The sequence below is a fragment of the Centroberyx affinis genome, unplaced genomic scaffold (genome assembly GCF_046629955.1).
Source record: "Centroberyx affinis isolate AG114_WGS23_722 - 3 ecotype Tasmania unplaced genomic scaffold, CSIRO-AGI_Caff_v1 ptg004290l_1, whole genome shotgun sequence".
Lineage (NCBI taxonomy): Eukaryota > Metazoa > Chordata > Actinopteri > Beryciformes > Berycidae > Centroberyx > Centroberyx affinis.
The window spans coordinates 704-26,571 of NW_027282009.1; the positions used below are offsets into that span (position 1 = coordinate 704).

The following is a 25,868-nucleotide window of genomic DNA, read 5'->3' on the forward strand; positions in this document are numbered from 1 at the left end:
CCTTTTTTTAACTGATTGTATGTCTGCAGTTTTTTTGTTGAAATTTAATAAAAAAATTTGTTAAAAAAAAAAAAATTTCAGATTCGTTTCAATTCGTTTCTCCTTGGAAGATTTCCCACCGGGATCCAATTTGGACCGACGGGGAGAATCTGCATCTTCTCAGGGCCTCCGATTTAGGCTGATAAGACGAGTGTATTATAACGTAACAATCTGTTCCCGGTGCAGCTTTAAGCTCCCCCCCCCCCCCCCCCACCCCCACCTCCCTCACCGCTGGGCGGGGCAGGCGGCGGCTCCTCCTCCTCCTCCTCCTCCTCCTCCTGGATGACGCTGCTCTTCTCCTGGACTCTCTGCTCCGGACTCTGCTGCAGCCGCTGGAGCAGCAGGTGCCGCGTGACTTCTTCACTGCGCAGTCGAGCCTGGAACTCACACACTTTCTCCTGCAGGGTCTGCGCGCACACACACACACACACACACACGAAGATGCATCAAAGACCCTGACAAGTCACACGTCCAATCATGTGCGACTAGGACCTAAAACGTTATCTCTCTACGTGTTTTTCAGGCCACATGACTAATTTTAAACAGACAGACATCTAACACTACAGCTCTTCCAAGGGCCGCTATCAATCGAATCAGACTGCAGCCAACCGTACACAGCAAGAGCAGAGAGATGAGATGAAAAGATGAGAAAGAAAAAAAAAAGAACAAGAGAGAAAAGGTTAGACTGGGAGAGAGAAAGGCAAGAGAGAGAGAGAAAGGTAGAGACACACTGAGCTACAGGGTGAGGAAGGAGGAGGAGGAGGCCGTTTACATGGGCAGCAGTCCAGCAGTAGGACCAGGCGACCGTCTGCGGACGCCGGCGACGCCGCGGAAAGACGGAGGTGAAGAAGAAGAGAAAGGAGGGGAGAGAGGGAAGGGAGCAGAGAAAATGAAAAACGGGAATGAGCAATAAGTGAACAGAGGGGGAGAGAAAACCAGACAACTGCACAACAAGATGGAGGAACGAGAGGCCATCATCACCATATGTTAAACACAATAAGGAATGCTAATGAGGTCATTAAGTAACCTAATTAATGCATTAATGAGCAAATTCTCTCTTTCTATCAACCTACTTGTCTTCACTTATCAATATGAACTCTATTTTAAAGCATTCACTACTAAATGTATAATGTCTTGACTTCAAATACTAAATATCTGTTTAGAAAAAGAATAAATACTTTATCAGATAAGAAATACTAGTTTTTCCTCATTAATGCAAATTTATGCAGCAAGGTGCTCTGACATCTAATCAGATCATCTCAAGATATTTCAACAATACAGCAGTTTCACCACTACAGCGATAAAAATGGCTGATAAGCAAGCGTGTGTGTGTGTGTGTGTGTGTGTGTGTGTGTGTGTGTGTGTGTGTGTGTGTGTATGTGTGTGTGTGTGTGTGAGCATGCACGCTCTGATGAAGGCATCAGACTGGCCGGGCCGTCCCGTCTGATGAGCAGCCTGACAGCGGAGCGGCCCGCCTGCTTCGGTCAGCCGGTGTGTCTCGGCTCTTTGTGCTGACGTCAGCAGCCGAGCCCGTCACCCCGCAGCTCGGGACGTCCCGCGGGTCAGACCCGCCGGTTCGGTCAAGTCATACGGCATTATCCATCATCACGCCGATCAGTATAATGTCTTTTTTTTTTTTTTTAAACTTCAGGTCGCAGTGCCAAATGAATCATCCGTCAAAATTTTATCCGACTCCGGACCAGAGGTGTCTACGGAGCCCCTCTGGGGTCACATGGTAGAAGAAAAAAAAAAACTCAATGTGTAAACCGGATTTCTAAACCGTGCCCTCGGATTCACAATACAAATCCGTTCGCACAGTTTACAAATACTGCTACTGGCTGATCTTTGGTGCCAGGTGATGTCATCCTCTATAGATGTGACATCACCTGGAACCAGAGATCAGCCAGTAGAATAGCAGATGGCCATTTCAGTAGCATGTTTATGATTAGAAGTCAGGCTTTACTAGGGCTGGGTGATATGGTTGAAATCAACATCATGATAATCATAAGGATTTTTCTCGATATCAATATATATCACGATATGGTTCATGTATGCAAAATCACGTTAAATAATCAAATTCATGTTCATCTCATTGAACCGAATGGTAATGTTAGCTGAAATTTTCAAATAATATTCCTACCATACCTCGTTTTATGAGAGTTTTTAAGTAAAATTTGCTTGTCATCATCAATTCAGACAGCAGAAATGTGTGTCACGATATCAAAATATCTTCATATCATCACAATATGATTCCACTGAAAGACGATAAACGATAATATTGAATTATTGCCCAGCCCCTAGGCTTTACACAGATTTGGGTTTGGAGTTCCTTGGAGCCTCTGGCCCCGCCCACAGTCAGTCAGAGCAGAGCCACTCGTCCACAGGGTGAAGGTCCCGGGAGAGTTCGGAGACAGCACAGCCACGGGTGAGTCTCGTCTCTCACCTGTATCAGCAGCTGCTGGCTGGGCGGGGGGTTTGTGTCGGAGAGCTCGGCGCTCAGAGAGGGACGCTGGGGGAAGGCGGCGGGCGGCAGAGACAGGAAGGAGCCGTCCTCCTCACCATCACTCATCAGGAAGTCCACTGAGCTCGCTACGGACACACAGGAGGGACAAACACAGTCAGACTGATGACGCACGCGGATTGTGGTTTTGTGTCCCGCTAGGGATACTGACAAATAATCAGATTAGGGCTGAACGATTTTGAAAAAATATCTAATTTGCGATTATTTGGACTGCTATTGCAATTGCGATATGATTTGCGATATTAGAGGGAATGATCATTTTTACATCATTATTCTCATTTTTGTTGAAAAACGTATTAAAATGATTATGATTTTTGCGGGGATCTGTACCAAACAAAGATGTTTTCTTAAGTCTGTAGAATATGATGTGTAGGCCAGGACATCTCTGCAGCACCACAATATTTACTTTAAAATGCTATTTTGACACATTTCACCTTTAACAAATATTGCGCCTCCTGCGATTTGAAAATTGCAGTAGGCCATATTGCGATTTCCATAAGATTTCGATTAATAGTTCAGCCCTAAATCAGATTGCAGTTATTTTTCTGGATATTGCAATCATTTTATATACAGTACTGTGCAAAAGTCTTAGGCACATGTAAAAGAAAAAAAAAAGTAAAGCGAAGATGCTTTCAAAAATAATTAAATGAAAAGTTTCTAAATATCAAAAAATGCACTATAATGAGCAGTCTGCTGACACACTAATGCAGGAAAAATAATGAATAAACATCAGACACAATTTATATAAAAACTCTTGGGTGCCTAAGACTTTTTCACAGTATTGTATATATATTTCAATACAGTGTACAAACAGATTTTTAAATATTTTGAATTTTGAATACAATTTAAGGCTTTTTTCCGTTGTTGAATTGAATTTACAGGACACCATGTTAGAAGCATCACTTCTGATAAAATAATTGCAGCCTCTTGCAATTTTAAGTACTTCATATTGTGATTTTCTATTTTTCTTTTTTTGTATGTGTTCCCAACTTGCCCTTTCCAGTCATAAAATTTCCTCTCTGCAACTGAATCAACTGACGGCACAAACTTCTCTCCATTTGTTTGTTTGTGTGTTCGTTTAACCTTTATTTATCCAAATTAGCTTTTTTTTTTTTTCCCCCTCTCCGTGTTTGCTTTTCTCCCATTCTCTCCATTTTCTGGCTTCCTACCTCCTGACTTAATCATGGCTGTCAGGTCGAGTGAATACCATGGAAACTAGTGGAACCAGATAATGAATGATAACAGCCGGTCACACATTAACCTGCCAAGGAGACACTGTGTTTGAGAGTGTGTGTGTGTGTGTGTGTGTGTGTGGCAACAGGTTTACAAGTCTCCCTGGGGCCCCCCAATCTTATCAACCTGGGAACAATCAGCACAGTGTAGCACAGTGAGACCCGGCAGAAGAAGCACAGTCAGTCTTAAAGTATTAAGCAGAATTAACTAACACACACAAACACACACACACACACACACACATTCTCCATGTTAGCACACCGGCCGCTTAACTGACGCCAAATCTCCTTTACTCTGGGGCAAACACACACCAAAACAAACAGCGCTTTGAATGAAACCCAACACATCCGACCTAGAACACACACACACACACACACACACACACACACACACACACACAGACAATTAAAAACAGAAGAACCACACAGCCTGAGGCCTTCACACGTGCTGCAAAATGGTTGTTGTTGGTCTTTTTTTTGATGACACAGCAAATTATGCCCCAGTGTGAACACACCGCTGCACTCTTGAGACACACACACACACACACACACACACACACACACACACCATCATCATCATCAGGAAGACTCACCTGTGGGCCAGTCGAGCCTAAAACCAGAATCGGACTCGTTCAGCCTCGTCCGTGTCCCATTTTCCATCTGTCATCCCCCTCTATCTGACTTTAGACGATGTGTTTTCCCTCCTCCTCCTCCTCCTCCTCCTCTCTCTCTCTTCCTCTCTCTCTCTCTCTCTCTCTCTGCACAACCGGCGCTCTGCCTCTCTACCGTCACCTTGACTGCAAGTGCTTTACTGCAGGGAGATGCAGCGACACACACACACACACACACACACTGACACACTGTATTACCCACAATAGCGCCAGTGTTTGTTAACCTGCCCCCCCCCCCGCCGGACTGTAGCAAGCAAAGGGGGATCGGCTTCAGAGTTTTTGCTAAACAATCGAAAGAGAGAAAGAGAGAGAGAACGAACGAACGAGTGAAATCTCACCTCTCCTTCCTTCTGACAGCTCTGACACTATCCCAGACACACAAACCCCCTTTTCCTCCACCTTCCTTTTTCCACCATCAAGCCCGAACCTGGTCCGGCTCCGCTCAAGACTATCAGGTATGAGTCACGTCTGCTCCACATCCACCGTCCTGTCCAGCCCGGCAGCACACACACACACACACACGTTCCCTTCCCTCTCATTCATTCAACCCCCCCCCCTCCTCTCTCCTTCTCCCTCTCTCTCTCACTCTTGTCATGCCAAAAATGCAGCTACACCGGTTTTTTTTTATTTTGTTTAGCCCGCCTCCTCCTCCTCCTCCTCCTCCTCCTCCTCTCGGCAGTGCTGAGGGACAGCCTCACCGTCCAATGAGATGTCTGTCTTCCAGAGGTCCTGCAGGCAGGGGGCGTGGCCGAGGTCCCAGGTCTTTCGTGTGCCGAACATGACCGCCGGGCTGAGCAGAGCGCTGGACCGCTGGACCGGCTGGACGGAGAGGGGGAGAGAGAGAGAGAGAGAGAGAGAGAGAGAGAGAGAGAGAGAGAGAGAGAGAGAGAGAGAGAGAGAGAGAGAGAGAGAGAGAGAGAGAGAGAGAGAGAGAGAGAGAGAGAGAGAGAGAGAGAGAGAGAGAGAGAGAGAGAGAGAGAGAGAGAGAGAGAGAGAGAGAGAGAGAGAGAGAGAGAGAGAGAGACAGCATCACCATGAAACAGCCGCTCCAACAATGTGAATTATTTTTTCTAGGTTCTAATTAGGGCTGAACAATTAATCGGAATTTTATGGAAATCGCAATATGGCCTACTGCTATTTTCAAATCGCAGGAGGCGCAATATTTGTTAAAGGTGAAATGTGTCAAAATAGCATTTTAAATGAAATATTGTGGTGCTGCAAAGATGTCCTGGCCTACACATCATATTCTACAGACTTAAGAAAACATCTTTGTTTGGTACAGATCCCCGCAAAAATCACACCATAATCACTTTAATACGTTTTTCAATGAAAATGAGAATAACGATGTGAAAATGATCATTCCCTCTAATATCGCAAATCATATCGCAATTGCAATATCAGTCAAAAATAATCGCAATTTAGATATTTCTTCAAAATCGTTCAGCCCTATTTCTAATGCCTATCTTTTAGCACTCTTGGACGTGCGGTATGGTTTTTGTGTGTGTGACCCTACATGTAAGCAGGTTTAGAGCTTCATTGTTGACTCCTTTACATTGACTTTTGACATGTGACCCGTTTTCTAGCAGGTCTGAGTCCACTACGGCGGCCATTTTGGAAAGGTATTTAAAATCTATTGTCTCCTTGTCATGTAACTCTGACGAAGGCTTGTTCTGTACCAACCAAGACCATTTTTAGACCATCCATCGGCCTCCAAAGAGTAGCCGAAATTGCTTTTCCGCACTGTGGGTTGCAAGTTTTGTTTTGTTTTTTTGTGCCACAGCAGCAAAACCAGACCATAATAATCTGCAGGGGGTTGATCGGGTTTTTGACTCAGTGATTACTTGGCCTGCTGCTGAGACTTCTGGCTTTCCAAAACTGTGTGGACCCCCCCCCCCCCGATGCACACATGTCATTCTGAAGCTGAAAAAGCAAAATGCCAAAAGCAGTTTTTGACATTTTGCCTCCTCATGAGACGTTTCTGGTGGAAAAAATCTAAATTTATCATTATTATTATTGTCAGTGTTTTTTGTACAAGGCCAGAAACATGTTGATAGAAGTCAATAAAACTCCAAAATTACTTAATGCACCTTTAACCTCCAACAGAGACCTGCAGCCTTTATGGTGAAAATCTAGCTATGAGAAAAGGCACCAGAAATGAGAAAGGAGAGATAACTCAGCTAGATTGGATGTTTCCATTACTAACTTCATAAATGATTGTGGTTTTAGTTTTAGTGGACAGTCTGATGTCAAACAAGTGCTGGATCAGGTAAGCTGAGCCTAAACCACATGGGTCAGCGTCCTCGGACCACACACACACACACACACACACACACAGGACCAATCAGATCACATCTATGAACAGTACACTGGTCGGGGTCCAACCAGCCGATAAAACCAGCAGACGACAAACCTAAACCTCCAGCTTAGCTCCATACCAGCACACACACACACACACACACACACACACACACACACACACGCTACAGTCTCAAATGGACGACCGATCGACTCAAACCGCTTGACGAAGAACAAACACCCTCCAGGGAGCAAATCGATCAATACGTCTCCCCGTTCTCTTCCTCACATCACTGAGCTCAATATGAGGGATCGACCGATATCCGTTTTTTAAAGGCCGATACTGATATTTTTAGACTGAAGCAGCAGATTGCCAATATTTTGTGTAAATAGTCAATATCTTTTAATTTGACTATGTTAATGGTAAAAAAAAAAAACTCAAAGTATTCAGTGTTTCCCCAGAATCGTCTTCTCGTCAGGGTGGAAAAGCCTCTGAATCAGCATTTAGAGCATGATGGGAGACTAAAACTCTCCACTGAAACCCAGACTGATTCTTTTAGTGTCAGCAGCTCTTTAAAGCAGGGAGACCCACAACTCCTATTCAGTGGTAGGGAAACTCTGGGATACATTACTGCCTTTAAAATGAAGAATTTATTCATAAAAACCATTATACCAGAAGAGGATGACATACCTCGACAATGTCTGATATTGAATAAAGGGCCGATATCGGTCTCATATTACTCAAGACACTAGCCTGAGACACACATGCAGCTCTGCACCAACACACACAGCTTGTATTCCCTTCCCTCCTTATCTCACCGACAAATCCAGAAGTTCCATTTTTTTTTTTTTTTCCAAAACCGTGACCCAAATAAGAAGCTGAGCTGCTTCTCCCCAGAGAGTCCCAAAAGTCTCCAGACCAAAACAGTTATGGAGTACTGACCCATGTTTCAAAAAAACACGTCAAGGTGCCGGTTCATCCACATCACACGTACTACACACAAAAAAAACAGAGGTGGGATGTAACAAAGTAAAAATACTTCATTACTGTACTTAAGTAAGATTTTCAAGTATCTGTACTTTACTCAAGTTTTTCTTTCACTGAAGACTTTTACTTTTACTACATTTCAAAAAAAAAAAATCGGAACTTTCTACTCACTACATTTTCAAAACGGACTCGTTACTCTCGGGAAATCATCAACTGATTTTCTTTGATGATTGATGACTGCTGATCAAGAGCCAGATGTGATCGGCTGCTTGTTCGGCAAAGCGACGCCACAAAGGAAGGAAAGGGAGAGAGAGAGAGAGAGAAGCAACAGGAAGGAGAGAGAAGCAACAAGAGAGAGAGAATTAACGTTAGTGAATTCAGCTGCTAGGGTTCGGGTTCGTGATCTGAGCTGCAGACTCTTTCTCATCTGGGATTCAGAGGAACGCTCAACAGAAAACCAGTTTAGTTAATTAGAAATGACTTTTACACTTTAAGTAAATTTAAGACCACGTACTTTTAGACTTTGACTTGAGTAAAGGATTTGAAACGGTACTTCAACTTCTACCGGAGTATATTTTTAAATGAGTATGTGCGCTTTTACTTGAGTAGGGAATTTGTGTGCTTCTATCACCTTTGCAAAAAACAATATTCGCCCTGTTCAGGGGTCTTTGGGGGGGGGTTCCAGGAGTTCCCCAGCAAACTGATGAATTGTTAAAAAATGTCACCATTATTTAACTTACAAGATGTTTACACACATTTGACAATGTAGAAGAATGACTGTTTTGCATCATAGTTTCTCTGTTATCTCTCTACCTGCATTACAGACAGTCATGGAATTCTGGAAAAAAACATATCTGACAATAACAATATTCACGCCACTTCGCTGGGGGCTGTTGAAAGGCATTCTGGGAAACGTAGGAAATCACTAACTGCAGGAGAAGTAGGCTAGATGAGGCAGAATGAGGGAAAGCGGGTTCACCAAGAAAGTAAATTACAACAGTTATGTTATATATTATTGGATCAGACCACTGTAGAAGGTAATTTTGTTAGTTTTTCGCCTTTGTACCACTTCTGTTTTGTTTGAGATGTTTCATTTTTGTTTTTTTTGTTATTATTATTACTTTTTTTTACTATTATTATTTATTTATTTCTTATATTCTATTTATTTTAGTTGACTTTTTTTTTTTTCTTGCAAATTTTTTTTTTGTGTGTGTGATTATTGCCTTTTGTTTTATGCTGATGTTGTTTTTCATATATTTACTTATACATTTTCTGTTAAAAAAGAAAAATCAATAAACATATTGATCAAAAAAAAAAATTACAACATTTCATCACAAAATAATGAGAACTGAATTGATCAGATTAATAGTGGAAGAGGATCCAAGTCAAGTCAAGTTGTATTATCCCACCAGGGGAAATTTAGTTGTAGCCAGGTATTAAAAAACACATTCAATCCATCATAAAATACACCATGAAAGACAACATACCAGACAGAACACAGAGACAACAACACAAGTGTTAGGGTTAAACATAGGATTGACTTTAAAATACTACTCACCACCTACAAAGCCATAAACAACCAGGCCCCTCCCTACCTCTCCGACCTCCTCCCCCCCCGCCACACCCCTACCCGAGGCCTCAGGTCTGAAGCGGACGCAACCGCTCTAAAAGACCCCCAGGACCAAGCTCCGGACCCAGGGGGTGACAGGGCCTTCTCAGTCCCCCCCCCCCAACCACATCCGACAGGCTAACACCCTACCATCTTTCAGACAGGCCCTCCAAAACCCAACTCTTCAAGCTCGCTTTCACCCGTTAACCTCCTTCCCTCTCTCTCTCTCCCTTCCCTCCATCTCGTGATTCCTCTAGTTTTAACTACCTACTTTTTATTCTTGTCTTTTATTTTTTTATTATAATAAATGTACCTTAATAATAAATGATTTTACCCTGTATGTGAAACATCTTTGAGCACCTAGAAAAGCGCTATACAAGTCTAATGTATTATTATTATTATTATTATTATTATTATTATTATTATTATTATTATTATTATTATTATTACTAGGGCTGCAACTAACGATTATTTTCATTGTCGATTAATCTGTTGATTATTTTCTCGATTAATCGATTAGTTGTTTGGTCTATAAAATTCCCAAAGCCCAAGATGACGTCCTCAAATGTCTTGTTTTGTCCACAACCCAAAGATATTCAGTTTACTGTCATAGAGGAGGAAAGAAACCAGAAAATATTCACATTTAAGAAGCTGGAATCAGAGAATTTTGACGTATTTTTCTTAAAAAAAAATGACTCAAACGGATTAATCGATTATCAAAACAGTTGGCGATTAATTGAATAGTTGACAGCTAATCGATTAATCGTTGCAGCTCTACTTTTGTGTGTGGAAAGAAAGTAAATTATAGCACTTCATCGCTAAATAACTCCTGGAATGTATTAATGAGATCTAACGGTGGAAGAGGATCAGATCAGAGGGGGGGGGGGGGGGGGGTTCTTCACAAGCCGCTCCAAAAAACAAACAAGACTGTCCACCTACCCTCCCATGTCTGGACCGTGCTTTGCGCTCCGCAGGCTGGATGTAGCGCTCTCGGTCTCGGTCTCTGTCCCGCCAGCCCTTGTTGATCAGAGCTCCCACCCAGCCCAGCATGCTGGCCCTGTCCAGCCCGCCTCACATCCTAAAAACCCCCCTGCCCCGACTCTACGGTACAGCCTGATCCGATCGAAGGCGGTGTGTGTGTGTGTGTGTGTGTGTGTGCCGGTCGACAGGTACGACTGGAAGAGCTTCACAGCCCCGCCCGTCCACACACACACACACACACACTGATAATCACAGACCTGGGAACAGTTAGCCCCACCTTCAGTCGCTCTACCGGATCGCCAAGGGGGGGATTAACGACGTCTGATCCTGGACCAGCGGTTAAAGAGACATCTCCAGTTATAAGATGAGCTCATTTCACCGTAATCTTTTAAGCCCTGGAGCAGATGGCCTCTTTTTTTTAACCCTCATCTGCATCTGAGGAACACAATTTAGAGATGGACCATAGATTAAGCCCTGGGTTTATTATCAGACCACACTAATTGGTCAATGATTAATTGTGTGGCCTGGTAGTTCAGGTTGAGGTCCGACGCTTCAGGACACAGATCCCATCCTGGTTTTACCTCCTCTGAGGCGTTGGATCAAATTCTGTTTAAAGGAAAGTAAACTGGTGCTAGACACTAGAAGGACATACACCCATGAACAGGGGTGGGTAGTAACGTGTTGCATGTAACACACATAAGTAAAAGTAAAAAGTAAAAAATACATTGTTTTTTTTAAAAGGAACGAATACTTTTAGTTCTTTTTTTTAAAACTGTACTGTATTTTTGAGCCAGTAATCTACTTTTCACTTCACTACATTTGCCGTTTATACCTTCGTTACATCTAGTAGGGCTGGGCAATATATCGATATTATATCGATATCGTGATATGAGACTAGATATCGTCTTAGACTTTGGATATCGTAATATGGTGATATGGCATAAGTGTCTTTTCCTGGTTTTAAAGGCTGCATTACAGTAAAGTGATGTCATTTTCTGAACTTACCAGACTGTTCTAGCTGTTCTATTATTTGCCTTTACCCACTTAGTCATTATATCCACATTACTGATGATTATTTATCAAAAATCTCATTGTGTAAATATTTTGTGAAAGCACCAATAGTCATCCCTACAATGTTGTCGCAATATCGATATCGAGGTATTTGGTCAAAAATATTGTGATATTTGATTTTTGTCCATATCGCCCAGCCTTACAACTGAACATTTAGCCCACTTCGGAGAAAATACCGAGATATATATCGTGTATCGCCATTCAGCCTAAAAATACCGAGATATGATTTTTGGTCCATATCGCCCAGCCCTACCATCTAGTCTGCTCTAAATACGGGGATTGAGTTTAGGGGGGGGAGAGGAGCTCCTCTACTGCAGAGGCCAAGCTGCCAGCTGCCTGGAAGAAAAATCAGCTCCACCTGTCTTTTGACCACGATGCGATGATGACAGAGCAAAACCCAGAACAAGAGGCAGCTTCCAACAAATGGGTTTCCCTGAATGAAAAATGTGAACGGAGAGAAGTTTCCACTCTCTAGTTGATTGACTGAGGTCTTGGTACAGGGAGTAATGCTACAGAACAGAAAATCTGAGTTTTAATTAATTGTATTTGGTATCTACTGCATTTTGGGGCTGTAATAGGTTTGGTTACTTTAATAATGTCTGTAAATGCTAGAGTTAAACAGACTTATATTCTGTTTTATAAAGAGCTAAGAAAGTTTTATCAGCAAGTGCTGTTCTTTCATTATTTTGCACTGGCACCCTAAAAAATATTAAAATGGAAAGTAACTTGTACTTGGAGTAATTTATTAACCAGATACTTTTTTACTTTTACTTGAGTAGGTTTCTCAAATGGTAATTTTCACTTTTACTTGAGTCATTTTTTAATGGGAGTAATTGTACTTTTACTTGAGTATAGATTTTCAGTACTCTACCCACCACTGCCCATGAACAGGTCAGTTTAACAACCAACCATGAAACCAAAGATGATTCTATTCTCATGAACTTCAATTTAAGAGATTGCACACATCACTCGTTCCCCAGTTTGTGAGTTATTAATAGCAGAGCGTCCTAACACTACCAGCAAGTGACTTATTCCATTATTATTAACACAGTGTTTTCACTCAGTCGTCTTTGAAAGATTTGAAAGAGTGAGCCAAAACACCTGCTGTGACATCACTGATGGAGGCGTGGCCAGCAGTGGTGCTCTGCCACTAGAAGCAGACACAGGACTTAACCTGAAACATGTTTAAATTTAAAGTACAGGATTAATGCCAGTATGCAGAAGCCTTATAAGCACGTTTACAGCTCCAACTCTTTTGCAGCATCGGTTTCCCACAGATGACTTCAAAGTAAAAAAAAAAAAAACATCTGTGAACATCCATTAAAACAAGTTTCAAACTGGCTTCAGCCAAGACTTTATTATCACGGTGTATTTATGATGCAGTGGTGGTGGGACAGATGCTTGTATAGACTCAAACCCACTGACTCCCATAATTCCTAGAAAGAGCCAAACAGGCCTAAAGGAGGTGCTGGGAACAAAGCTATGGAACACACTGCCTATAGATATCAGGGAAGCCAGCTCGCTAAATATTTTTAAAAGAAAGCTAAAAACTTATCTCTCTTCACTTTAGCCTTTAACTAGCTGTGACTTTCCTGATACAAGCCTGAAACTCTTTTTTTTTTTTCACTTTGCTTCGCACTTATACACTGCTGCACTTCTTTTAAAAAGTTGTATTTTACTTGATTTTATGCATTCCATGTACTCTATTTTTTTTTTACTTTATTTTTATTATTCAATGGGTTTTATTTTCCATCTTATGTTATGCATTCTTCATTTTTATCTTATTTTTACTATTATTATCAAGTGGGTTTTATTCTCCATCTTATTTTACATGAATTATGGCATTCTATCCCTGTTTTTATGCTCATTCTATGTCTATTTTGTGAATATGTCTGAAGATGCATTCTATGTATTGTATTCTCATCTCTATCTTATTTTCACTATTATTATCAAGTTTTATGTAAAGCACTTTGAGCTGCATTTCTTGTATGAAAGTTGCTATCCAAATAAAGTTTATTATCATTATTATTATCATTATTATTATTACCAAAATGAATTTGCAGACGTTTCACTCAGTTCACTTTTCTCCCACATGATGAAACTGCAGGAGGGGGATTGGGCTGTCATACGCATCATCTCTAATTATTGAAGGGATAATGGATCTTTCCAATGTGTTCCAGCATTTAAAAAAAATGACACTAACTGGCCTAATGAGGGAAGCTATAATTAAAGGTCAAAATTGCTCAACTCAAACATGACATTTCTGTTACCACCGGGTCCGATTTTGACCAAACCTGATGCATTTTTTCACTATGTTCAAGCGTTTAAAAAAAAAAAAAAAATGCACTAATTGGTCTGATGGGAGCGCTATAATTAAACGTCAAAAAGTTGATGAAACATGGAGGGATGATGGATCTTGTTAGTGATTGGCCCAAGCGGTGCCTGCATCATTCATGGAGGATGACATGATTTTAATTTAGAGGTGCTGAACTATACGCACTCAGCAACACACACACACACACACACACAGTCTCTAGGTTAACACTGACAGGATGAAAGCCACCAGGGACCAGAGCATCACCTGTTTCTGCCTCTTATTGCCTGATAAGACATTAAATGTATGAAAGGTGCTTAACAAACACAGTTTACTAATATTATTATTATCATCAACATGATCCTTCTGCCGTCAGAAACATATTTTCTCACACTGTACTGTCAACATTTCCCCTTTCTGTCCTTCATTTCCCCTCAGCCCGATCCCGCCTGCTGTGACTATACTGTCTAATATCGTTTATGACAGGAGAGAGGATAGGCTTAGCATCGAAAGGATCAGACTTTACCCGCCCCCCCCCCCGCAACCATCCCACACACACACACAGACACACTTTCACTGTCTAAATCCTCTCTTCATCGTCTTCCTCTCACAGGAATGCTCCCCCCCCCCTCCTCCTCTCTCTGCTGCATCTCATTAGCCTGAATTCGTTATCTCCCGGTCTCTCACTAGACACGCCTAACAATAAAAATCTATTTGCTCTAAACCTCCGCCGAACCCTTACAAAACGTTCACGTGAAAACCCCCCGTTTGGATTCTAACGGTGGTTTTCATATGTGAACGTGTGAAACTTCCCACGTGAAAATGACATTTTCTCCTGCGAATTGTCGCTTTGCAGGTGAAATCAAGTATTCACAGGAAACAAATGTTGTCACAAATATGTAATGGCAAGTAGAAATATGTAAAAAAAAAATGTCACATCTTAAAGTTCCCATACTCTCCACTCTCCAGAGTTTGATTTTGTGTCTTGAGGTCCATTCAAAGCTGTGTGTGTGGTGTCATGAACCAAAAACACTCTCAATCCATTTCTCCACGTTCATTTTCCAGCATCTCTCTGAGCCTTACCAAGAACAGGCCGTTTCTGTCGCCGTGTCTTTAAGGCTCATTAATATTAACGACCCCTCTGTTCCCGATTGGCTGACCGTTTCCAGAGTGAAACGTGAGACGCCGCGGCCCGGGCAGCTACAGGTAGGGAAAACTCTCCGGTAAATAAACAACGACAACCGCTCAACCGCTTTGAAAAAAAACACTTTGTTAGTCTATTATTTCTTACAAATATGCTAATGAGCGAACCTTTGTGACGTCACAAAGTTACGGAAGTCCAAACGGCTCGTTTAGAGGCTCGCTGCACTAATATGGATTGTGTGGATTTAGTTTTGATACTTTCACCATGTTTAGATAGACCATCCAACTCCTTTATCACCACAGAGGCAACTGGAGTCCTGCTTTACACCATATGGGACCTTTAAATAAAAACATGTCATATGTGATGTCAGAATACAAAAAGCACAGACCTGTCACACACACACACACACACACACACACACACACACACCGCAAACCTCGGCTCACATTCACACCACGGCCTCGCGCTGCTGCTGACCGAAATATCCACAGATCTTGCCCAACAAATGATTCATTCTCACAATCGGCATACCTGTGATACTTAAACCTCCTGGATAAGAAGGTATTACACACACACACACACACACACACAGCGCGCAGTGGGAAGGTGTGGATTAGAGCTTTATGGATGGAGAAAGATGTTGGCAGGACTGGTGTGCATGCATTAAAGCCCCCACCCACCCACCCCACACACAAAATATAAAAGCGTTATTAATCTTGACAGCTGCTGACACATTCATCCCCTACAAACTGTCCACTCTGCAGACCTCAGGGTTACATTTCAAATCAGGTAGGACGTGTGTGTGTGTGTGTGTGTGTGTGTGTGTGTGTGTGTGTGTGTGTGTGTGTGTGTGTGTGTGTATGTATGTATGTATGTATATGTTTGGGAGACGTTTCCAAAGCGTTACGCATGTATTCATGTGGTGTTCATGTGTGTTTACAGTTGCAAAGTGTCCCTCCCTCCCTCTCTCCCTTCCACACACACACACACTCTCTCTCTCTCTCTCTCTGGATTACCTCAGCATTCGACACTGTGCTAATGTTCAATCTGTTTGATACAGAATACGTAGCAGCAGTGTGACATCAGGCTCGTTTCGACTCCTGATCACGTTTCCCCTCAGGCTGCAGCTATTTATATCCCCGCACTACGACGACACGGGGCGGACCAGGGGCCAATCGGCACGGAGGATGAGGAGGAAAAACGGTGCGAGCGAGGGAAGAGAGAGGGATAGGGACTATTTGAAAATCAGAGTTATGAATTCCGCAGCTTTTGTCCTTCAGGCAGGACGGGTATCGCTAGCCCCGCCCTCCTCCTCCTCCTCCTCAGCGGGTCAAGGTCCCGCCCCAACACCTGTCACTCATCTTGATGATGTCATCTGTCCTGAGGCTGCTGACCGGCAGCATGAAGCCTCCACAGCCGATCTGACGTTCTGATGTTCACCGTGTTTCTGAACGTTTTGCTTCGCTGTTCTTTTTCGACAGACACAACCGTCTCCCCGCTGGCCCCGCCCACAAGACACGCCCACAGGAAATGGTTTACGCCCCCAAAATGTCCCCAACGTCACTGAACAGCCAATTTCAGGCAGACAGGGGATTTAGGCCTGAACACACAGCCTGATAATGCAGAATAAATCCTGCTTATTCATTGCCATTTTAAAGGGGCAGTAAGTCATTAGGACTTATTGCCCTCTATTGGCAAGCAGTAGGAATTACAACAACTGACTACAGCTTACACTGGGCTGAACTGACAGAAACAAAGTCAAATTTCACAACAGAATGAGTAAGCTAGCTAAATAGAGCAGAGATCCAGCAGAAACGTGTAGAGAAGAGGCAATATATCACCATGCTAAATACTAGGGCTGGGCGATATGGACCAAAAATCATATCTCGGTATTTTTAGGCTGAATGGCGATACATGATATATATCTCGGTATTTTCTACGAAGTGGGCTAAATGTTCAGTAAGTAGGGCTGGGCGATATGGACAAAATCAAATATCACAATATTTTTGACCAAATACCTCGATATCGATATTGCGACAATATTGTAGGGATGACTATTGGTGCTTTCACAAAATATTTACACAATGAGGGTTTTGATAAATAATCATCAGTAATGTGGATATAATGACTAAGTGGGTAAAGGCAAATAATAGAACAGCTAGAACAGTCTGGTGAGTTCAGAAAATGACATCACTTTACTGTAATGCAGCCTTTAAAACCAGGAAAAGACACTTATGCCATATCACCATATTACCATATCCAAAATCTAAGACGATATCTAGTCTCATATCACGATATCGATATAATATCGATATATTACCCAGCCCTACGATATACTATAATGATAAACTGCTTTGTCATTTGCTTTAAACAGAGTATGTGTTGAAATTGAGTTTTGAAAGCCAGAAATCTCAGTAATGGTTGAGTCATGGTATTGATCAAAAACCCAATCAAACAGATATATTATGGTCCGTTGGTGCCATGGGACAGTAAAAAACTGACTTAATGCACCTCTAATGTCAGAAGAGTTGTGCATTGTAGCTTTAAGGGATGCCTTAAAGCTTTTATTTCCCCCCCGGGGTGAATTAAAAACCTCTTCAGATCCAGTGTGGGTGATTCTCTGAGGACGGGTGAACAAAGAGCTCTTCCTCAGACCGACCTGCCTGTTACATCCAGAGCTCACGGTGAACCAAACCAGGCGGCAGATGCTTCTTGTACAACACAGCCATCTGCTACAGTCTAGCACCTTCACAGTCCAGTGGGTTTTACTCTGAAAGATCGGAAATTTTCAAATAATATTCCTTAAAGAAAAAGGATTTTTTGCACACCTAAAAGTCTTTGAGTGACAGATGCATATAGGCAAAAACCAAAAAGGTAAATACTGAGAAAGAAATATAACCCTGCACACTTGTCTATACTTACATAATACTTTATTGCAACGTTTCAGTCATAGGACCTTCATCAGGCAAACGTGTGTGTGTGTGTGTGATGTTTACCTGATGAAGCTCTTATGACCGAAACATTGCAATAAAGTATTATGCAAGTGTAGACAGTGTGCGGCTTTTTAAGTAAAATTTGCTTGTCATCATCGGTTTAGACAGCAGAATTGTATGTGACGATATCCGAAAATCACCATATCATGACAATATGATTCCACGGAAAGACGATAAACGATAATATTGAATTATCGCCCAGCCCCAGTTGAGATCATCACACTGTTCAGAGTTGACTATTTTATTCTGTTACAGTACGCTGTTAGTTTATTCATTCCTATGAGAGAGAGAGAGAGAGAGAGAGAGAGCATTTTTTCCAGTCTGTCTTGACGCCATTAAATTAACCGGAAGTTATGTATTCTTGACTGGATTTGGTTTAATCAAAACTATCAGATTCAACACCTTATTGGAACTATTAGCGCCATTTAATGTCTTGAGTTTTAAATGTTTAAAACCATGTCTACAATACATCACATTTAGGACGATTTCAAGAATAGAACGGCAATAGATTTTATATGCATTTATGGAGAAATGTATTATATCAGGATAAACCCCTTGAGATGTATCATCTCGTTTTCAAGGGGGTCCCAAACAAATACTCACAAAACAAATGGAAAACTGAACGGTACAAGACACAATGATATATAACACAACGATGTCAAACCAAACAACCAACAAACTAAATAACAAAAGAAAGAGAAAAAAATAACTAAACTAACTAAAAGACTAGACACAATAAAAAAGAGAAAGGATCAATCTATAAATAAAGGAAATAAAGGACCAGTGATGGCATTACTGAAAACATAGGCAATCTGTTTTAAGATGAGAAAACAAAGCATTTTTAAATAAGCAAAATGATGACAGAACGGATATTTACATAACTTATTCCAATCAGAAGGAGCCCGAAACATAAAAGCTTTTTTACCAACTTCCTCAGATACAAAGGGGACTATAAAGAGGATCTGATCAGAGCGTCTTAGTGAGTAATTTGACGTATAAGGAACAAAAAAAATGTTTTAGACAATAAGGATAGCTAAAGTTAATGCATTTAAAAATAAATTGGTACCAGTGAAATTTTCGTCTTATATCAACGTTTATGTTAAGAACATGATTTCACGTTTGTTTTTTCCTGTCTGTGGCAACTAGTGAGCCTCGCGAGCCAATCAGCAGTCAGCTTAGCTTTTAGCACAGGTATGGTGATGAAAGACGATAAATTAACCGTTAAAAAAAAAAAAAAAAAAAAGGGCTGAATTTTGGTAGTGAATGGTTTAATTTTGATAGTATGCGATTGGGTCGACACCCGGCCCCCGTGCATCACACACACACACACATTCTTCTGCTCCTGTTCCGTTTACCTCCCAAGGAGACTTACAAATCCCTCCTCCTCCTCCTCCTCTTCTTCCTCCCTCCCTTTTCCAAAAAACTAGGTCAAATCATTTGCTCTTTCCAGCCACCATGCGCTCAGTGTCAAAACCTGTCTGCTCACAACCACACCGCAGACAGGCAACATGACTGGGTTGACTTGCGATATACACACACACACACACACACACACACACCCCACCCACATGAGCGTTATTCTGGAGATAACCACAGGAATTTTAACTATAAGCACACGTGGAGGAAATAATAAAAAATAAAAAAAACCATTAAAAACACACAAAAGGGAGGATTATGGGGACGTGTGAGCGAACCCGACACACAGGAGGGAGGAAAAAAAAATGTCAATATCCTGCTGGAAATAATCTGAGTAGAGAGCACACAACACACACACACACACACACACACACACACACACACACACACCCGTATTCAGGTCATCAGTGGGAAACATAATACTCCCCCCTGGTTAGGTTACAACCCATTCTCCATCTCATACAATTACTCCTGCTGTTTGTGCCTCTCTCTCTCTCTCTCTCTCTCTGTATATATATATATATATATATATATATGAACCTCTCTCGCCCACCTCTGCGTTGCCCCCCGCTCCTCTTCAGATCAACACGTCTTCGTCTTTTCCCTTCCCGACCTTCATCATCCCTCCATCTCTCCCCCCCCCCCTCCTCTTTGTGTTCGGACGGTACTCACCTCCCTCCCTGCGGCCTGACCGTCCCGATCATCCCTGCATCGCTGGAGCTTCCCTTACCGATACAAAACACACACACACACACACACAGACGCAGGCAGAGATCTGTGTCAACGCCACCAGCCGACCCCCTTACTCCATGCGTCTGTCTCTTAACGCGCGCTCACACACACATGCTGCTTCCTCTCCCTGTTCCTTAGTAACAGCAGACTCTGAGCCAGCATCATGCCTCCCTGTAGCCCCCCCCCCCCACTGTAGCCCCTCCCTCACCCCCCCCCCTTCCCCTTCCCCTCCCCTCCCCGTCCTCTCCATCCAGCGGGAGGAATAAATATTTCAGCCACAAACGAAGCACGGCGCTGCTCAGCTCTCCTCCCCCCCCCTGCCTGAAATATTAAAACAGCGCTGTCTATGTGTGTGTGTGTGTGTGTGTGTGTGTGTGTGTGTTCGTGTGTGTGTGGTGATCATGTGCCCCTGCTGAAACACATGCCAGCCTTTACTCCTCCCCATCCTCTAAAATATTGAGTGTAACACAAGCTTTCAGCAGGTACTGTGTGAAAATGCATGGCGTTCCTATGGTGGACCCCACACACACACACACGCACACACATACACACTGTACCATGCTGTTGCTGTCACAGTGATCCACTGACGCCATTTACAGACACTAAGCCCCTCCCACTCCCTCAAAACATTAACTTAGGCATGATGGGTAATGGAGTTTTTCACGTCAGAAATCGAAGCGGTTGCTAAGCAATCGTTGATTTAAACAGTAAACAAATGAGTCAGAGAGAGAGAGACACAGAGAGAGAGAGGGGGAGAGAAAGAGAGAGACACACACACACACACAGAGAGAGAGAGAGAGAGAGAGAGAGAGAGAGAGAGAGAGAGAGAGAGAGAGAGAGAGAGAGAGAGTATCTTATTTGATTTATTTTAGTAGCAGAAATGATTCTGTCTTATTCAGTAATGTATCCACTGTTTACTTTGTTGTTAGATCAGTTGTATCCCTTTTGTTGATTGTCCTTTGGCAATTTTGTTGTTATGACATTCATGCCAATAAAGCAAATTGAAGAGAGAGAGAGAGAGAGAGAGAGAGAGAGAGAGAGAGAGAGAGAGAGAGAGAGAGAGAGAGAGAGAGAGAGAGAGAGAGAGAGAGAGAGAGAGAGAGAGAGAGAGAGAGAGAGAGAGAGAGAGAGACACACACACAGAGAGAGGGAGCGACAGAGCTAGACACAGAGACAGAGAGAGACACACACACAGAGAGAGACACAGAGACAGAGAGATTCTGAATTGAATTTGAATTGACAGAGAGACATGTATATATATATTTTTTTTTTCCTATATCATTGTTGTATTTCATTGTAATAATTGTTTTATAATTGTATTATCCTTGACGCTTTGGCAATATTGCTCACCTGACATTCATGCCAATAAAGCATACTGAATTGAAATTGAATTGAGGACAGAGAGAGAGAGACAGAGAGAGAGAGAGAGATTCATAATTCACTCAACAGTTGAATTATGAATGAGTCACACTACACCCAGTTCCTTCTCCAGCACCAACACTGCACCAGCGTCCCTCAAGCCACAAAAGTCTCCAGGGAGCCGTGTGTCTCCCTGCTGTCCCGCCTCCCAAATCCAAACAACAACAACCAACAACCAACAAACATGGAAACAGACTCGCTGCTTTGTTCCTAACCTTGAGCTTCACACATTACAGGTTCTTCAAAATGAATAAATCCAGTCACCGGACTAGAATCCAAATCGCAATATGAACTTCTGCAAAGAGAGAAAGAGGGGCGTCCAAACTGGATTCTGATGGATCCGGATTTCGATAATGGTGAAAACATTTCATCATAACTTTTTTTTTTTTTTTTTTAGCAAAATCACTTTTCCTTCAACAATTTTTAAGTTCTACAAAATGTATGACAAGAAAAACTTAAATCACAATATTCTGTCAAATAATCGCAATTAAATTTTTTTTCAATATCGTAAAAGGAAAACAGGCTTTTCTCCGCCACACCATGTTGACACTCTTTTTTAACTTTTATCTTTTTTATCTCTTTTTTATTGCTTTATATGACGGGAGGGGAATGGTGGGAGGGGGGGGGGGTTGTTGTTAAAAAATCTGTGATTGTTTTATTAGCTGGGAGTTTTTATGTCGCCTACTGATACGATATGAAGGAACCACTAAAAAATACACAGGTTTCCTGGAAGTAAAAGTAAAGGGAATTTTGATATGAAAAAAATATGATACAATAAAACTTTTACACACCTGGACAGAGAGGACTGACAGCCGACAGTTGAAAGACGCGATTCAACTTCACTTGCAATCTTTATTTGGGTTTTATTGGGTTTTATTGGGAAACCAGGTTTCAGTGCAAAGACCTTCATATCAGGTCCGACATAAACAATCAGTGACAGCCGAGTCCAGCACACCATCGTTCATGTCAATGCAAGTTTGGAATCAATTTGAGATACAGAAGATGAAAGGACACACAGGTCATATAAAGATAGTGCTGTTTTCTGTACTCATTTTGTACCATCTGTATGTGTATTTGACATATTTGCTCAAGGTGGGCCACTTTGTATAGATAGGAGTTCTATACTTTATCTCCAGCATGTATTCTGCTGATTAACTGCTGCTGATTACAGGGTTCCTACACATTTTCAATGAAAGAATTCCATACTTTTTCCAGACCTTGGTTTGTTTTTGAAGATTTTGTCTGGTGTTCAATATGATTTACGCAGATAGACATCTTGCCCCTGCTAACTAGGTCATATCACTGTATAGATGAAGATTGTTCTTCACAGCCACAAATATCAGAATATGTGAGATGATTGGCAGGGTTCCTACACGGTTTCCATTTTAAAATTCCATATTTTTCCCAGACCCTATGTTCTTGACCGGATTTGATTTTGGTGGGTATTTGATATAATGCATGCTGACAGCGGCTGGGTAATAAGAGCGTCCCTCTGTCTGAACATTATTCTTCACATCAACAAAAACTGTGGACTCAAAGTGGCTCTACAACAACATAAAAGCTAGAATTATGTGTGTATCGGACCTGAACCGCAACATTTTCCAGACTTTTCCAGACATTTTTTTCAAATTCCCAAACTATTCAAGACCTGGGAATGATCAAATTCATTTTTAATACTTTTCCAGACCTGCGTAGTAACCGTGTGATTAACTGTGTAACGAGGCTGAGGGAGTAATGCTGCTGTGAAAACCTCATGTATGTTTTGTATCGCCTGCCTGTCTACCACCATGCTAACTTTCACGACAACATATGTATTCCAGTATATGCACAAGGCTTATTAGGTGTCCAAGAACGCCTGTGCAAAAATTTCAAAAGAAAAATATTCAGTTTGAGCAATCCTGGCATCTTCAGAAATGCCTTGTGTCAAAAATGATACCTTGGGCTTTAAGGGATTTTAATAATAGATTTATGTAAAACTGCTTCTACACTCTTAGTGATGCTAAAAATATGGCTAAAAACAAATCAACCATGCACACATTAAGTGCAACCATTCCAAATGAATTTTAATGGAACGGATGTTGTAAATTTCCTGTGGTTGTATATACACTGCCTTGTAATTTCGTATAATGTTTGTTCTAGTTTATATATTTCATCCTAATTTTGAGGATTTGTTGTTGTGTGTGTATATTGTACTTTTGGGCGATATGGTTGAAATCAATATCATGATAATCATAAGGATTTTTCTCGATATCAATATATATCACGATATGGTTCACGTATGCAAAATCACGTTAAATGAATGGTGATGTTAGGTGTGATGTCAAACAAAACAGAAATATTCAAATAATATTCCTACTATACCTCATTTTATCAGAGTTTTTAAGTAAAATTTGCTTGTCATCATCAACTTAAACAGCAGAAATTTGTGTCACGATATTAAAATATCTTCCATATCATCACGATATGATTCCACTGAAAGACGATAAACGATGATATTGAATTATCGCCCAGCCCTACTCTGTACCATGCATCAGACTTCTTGAATGGAAGTAGATCAGAAAGTAGTCCATGCAGGTGCAAAGAACAGGGCTGGTGTTAGCTGGGATGGAGGCAGAAACCCACAGAATTGAAAAACTAACAAATTAAACTGTGTGGAGGATGAACCGGCAGCCTCCAGGACGCTGCGGTCAGATTAACTTCATCTCCCGGGTTACGTAACGCATGATCCGATCCTGGCCCCCCCCCCATCCCCCACCCCCCACGTTAAGGCAGGGACCCGGCCCGGGCCCGCGAGTCAAAAAGGTCAGGGGATTTCTGAAACGAATGTTATCGGAGGAAAATCCTGCGATCCCACGTCACGCCTCCGCTTCGCATTCCTCTGCGATTGGGAGGAACGCCACGGCTTCCATCAGACCGATCGATTTTAACTGCCGCATACCGTGATTAGCCTACAGCTGTGGATGTGTGTGTGCTGAACAGAAAACCCAACACACCCAGTTTACACCCCGGAACACTGTCACACAAACCCCGGAGCTGCCTTGCATTACACCGACGTGTTAAAATTCCTTAATACCAGCTGGAAAGTGTCAGATAGAAGTGTCAGTACCTGTAACTCTGAAAACAAGTGGAGAGAAATGACTACCCAAACAATTTCTCTCTAGGGCTGCAACTAACGATTATTTTCATTCATTTTCTCGATTAATCGATTAGTTGTTTGGTCTATAAAATGTCAGAAAATGGTGAAAAATGTGGATCAGTGTTTCCCAAAGCCCAAGATGACGTCCTCAAATGTCTTGTTTTGTCCACAACCCAAAGATATTCAGTTTACTGTCATAGAGGAGGAAAGAAACCAGAAAATATTCACATTTAAGAAGCTGGAATAAGAGAATTTTGACTTATTTTTCTTAAAAAATGACTCAAACCGATTAATCGATTATCAAAATAGTTGGCGATTAATTTAATAGTTGAAAACTAATCGATTAATCGTTGCAGCTCTATAATTTATCCTTCCTACATTTGGTCAGTTGAGTATCTACAATAACACTAATTTATGTTTTTAAAAAAGTAAAACAATTATGAAGTTTGAATGTCTGTACACCAGGTTCCTCCTGACCGCAGCTACAGAAAAACTGTCTGGAAAACCTGGCATGGCAGTTGATTTTCTTTGCACATTTTTTTTTATTAACTGAATTGTTCTAATTTTGTTTATTGCAAATTAATTCTTCATTTTAAAAGCAGTAATGTATCCCAGAGTTTTCCTACCATTGAATAGGAGTGGGAGTGGCTCTCCCTGCCTTAAAGAGCTGCTGACACTAAAACAATTTAATTAGTCTGGGTTTCAGTTCCAGGCTTTTCCTCTCCAACAAGATTTTTTTTTTTTTGCATGAAAATTAGCAAATTTAAGTGTACTGAATGTTTGCCATCAGTGGCTTCAGTCTAAAATTATCTGTATCGTATTGGCCTTCAAAAACCCATATCAGTCGAACCCTACTGTTTACCCATGCACAGATTTCCGCCTTTTTCTCAGTAAAATAAGAAAATAAGCCAACACCTAAAATGAAGCGGCGATGAAAACTCTTCATTCTCCAGCCTGGATTACCTCACATCTCTTTATCCTGACCTGTCCTTTACCTCCTCTCTCTCTCTCTATCTCCCTCTTCTCACCTGCACTCGTTTTCTGCTGTCGGGGACGTTGCGCAAGCCGTCTCCTCTTCCCGGCTCCCCTTCGGGTCCGCGGTCAGTCGGTCCCGAGTCGCCGGGGCCCGGGCCCCCTCCGCCCCTCCGCCCCCGAGCCGCGGCGACGCCCGGCCCCTCGGCGGGGGCTCCGTCCGCCGGCGGGTCGGTCCGCTCCCCGGCCTCCGAGGTCGCGGCCTCCGAGGCCTTGTGCCGGCTCTTGAAGAGGCTGTGGAGGGTCAGCACCGCCAGGGTGCACAGCACGTACAT

At 42.0% G+C, this 25,868-nt stretch overlaps 1 protein-coding gene across 1 annotated transcript; it reads right to left on the bottom strand.

Annotated features, from left to right (window-relative positions):
• Positions 1 to 268: 268 nt before the first annotated feature.
• Positions 269 to 25,868, bottom strand: LOC139664498 (uncharacterized; the record flags this gene model as incomplete). The annotated part of the gene is made up of 4 exons (XM_071543345.1): positions 25,590 to 25,868; positions 5,162 to 5,282; positions 2,483 to 2,628; positions 269 to 446 (listed from the first exon to the last, which is right to left on the bottom strand). Coding segments are annotated over exons 1-4 (724 nt in total), but the record flags the coding sequence as incomplete, so codon positions are not given.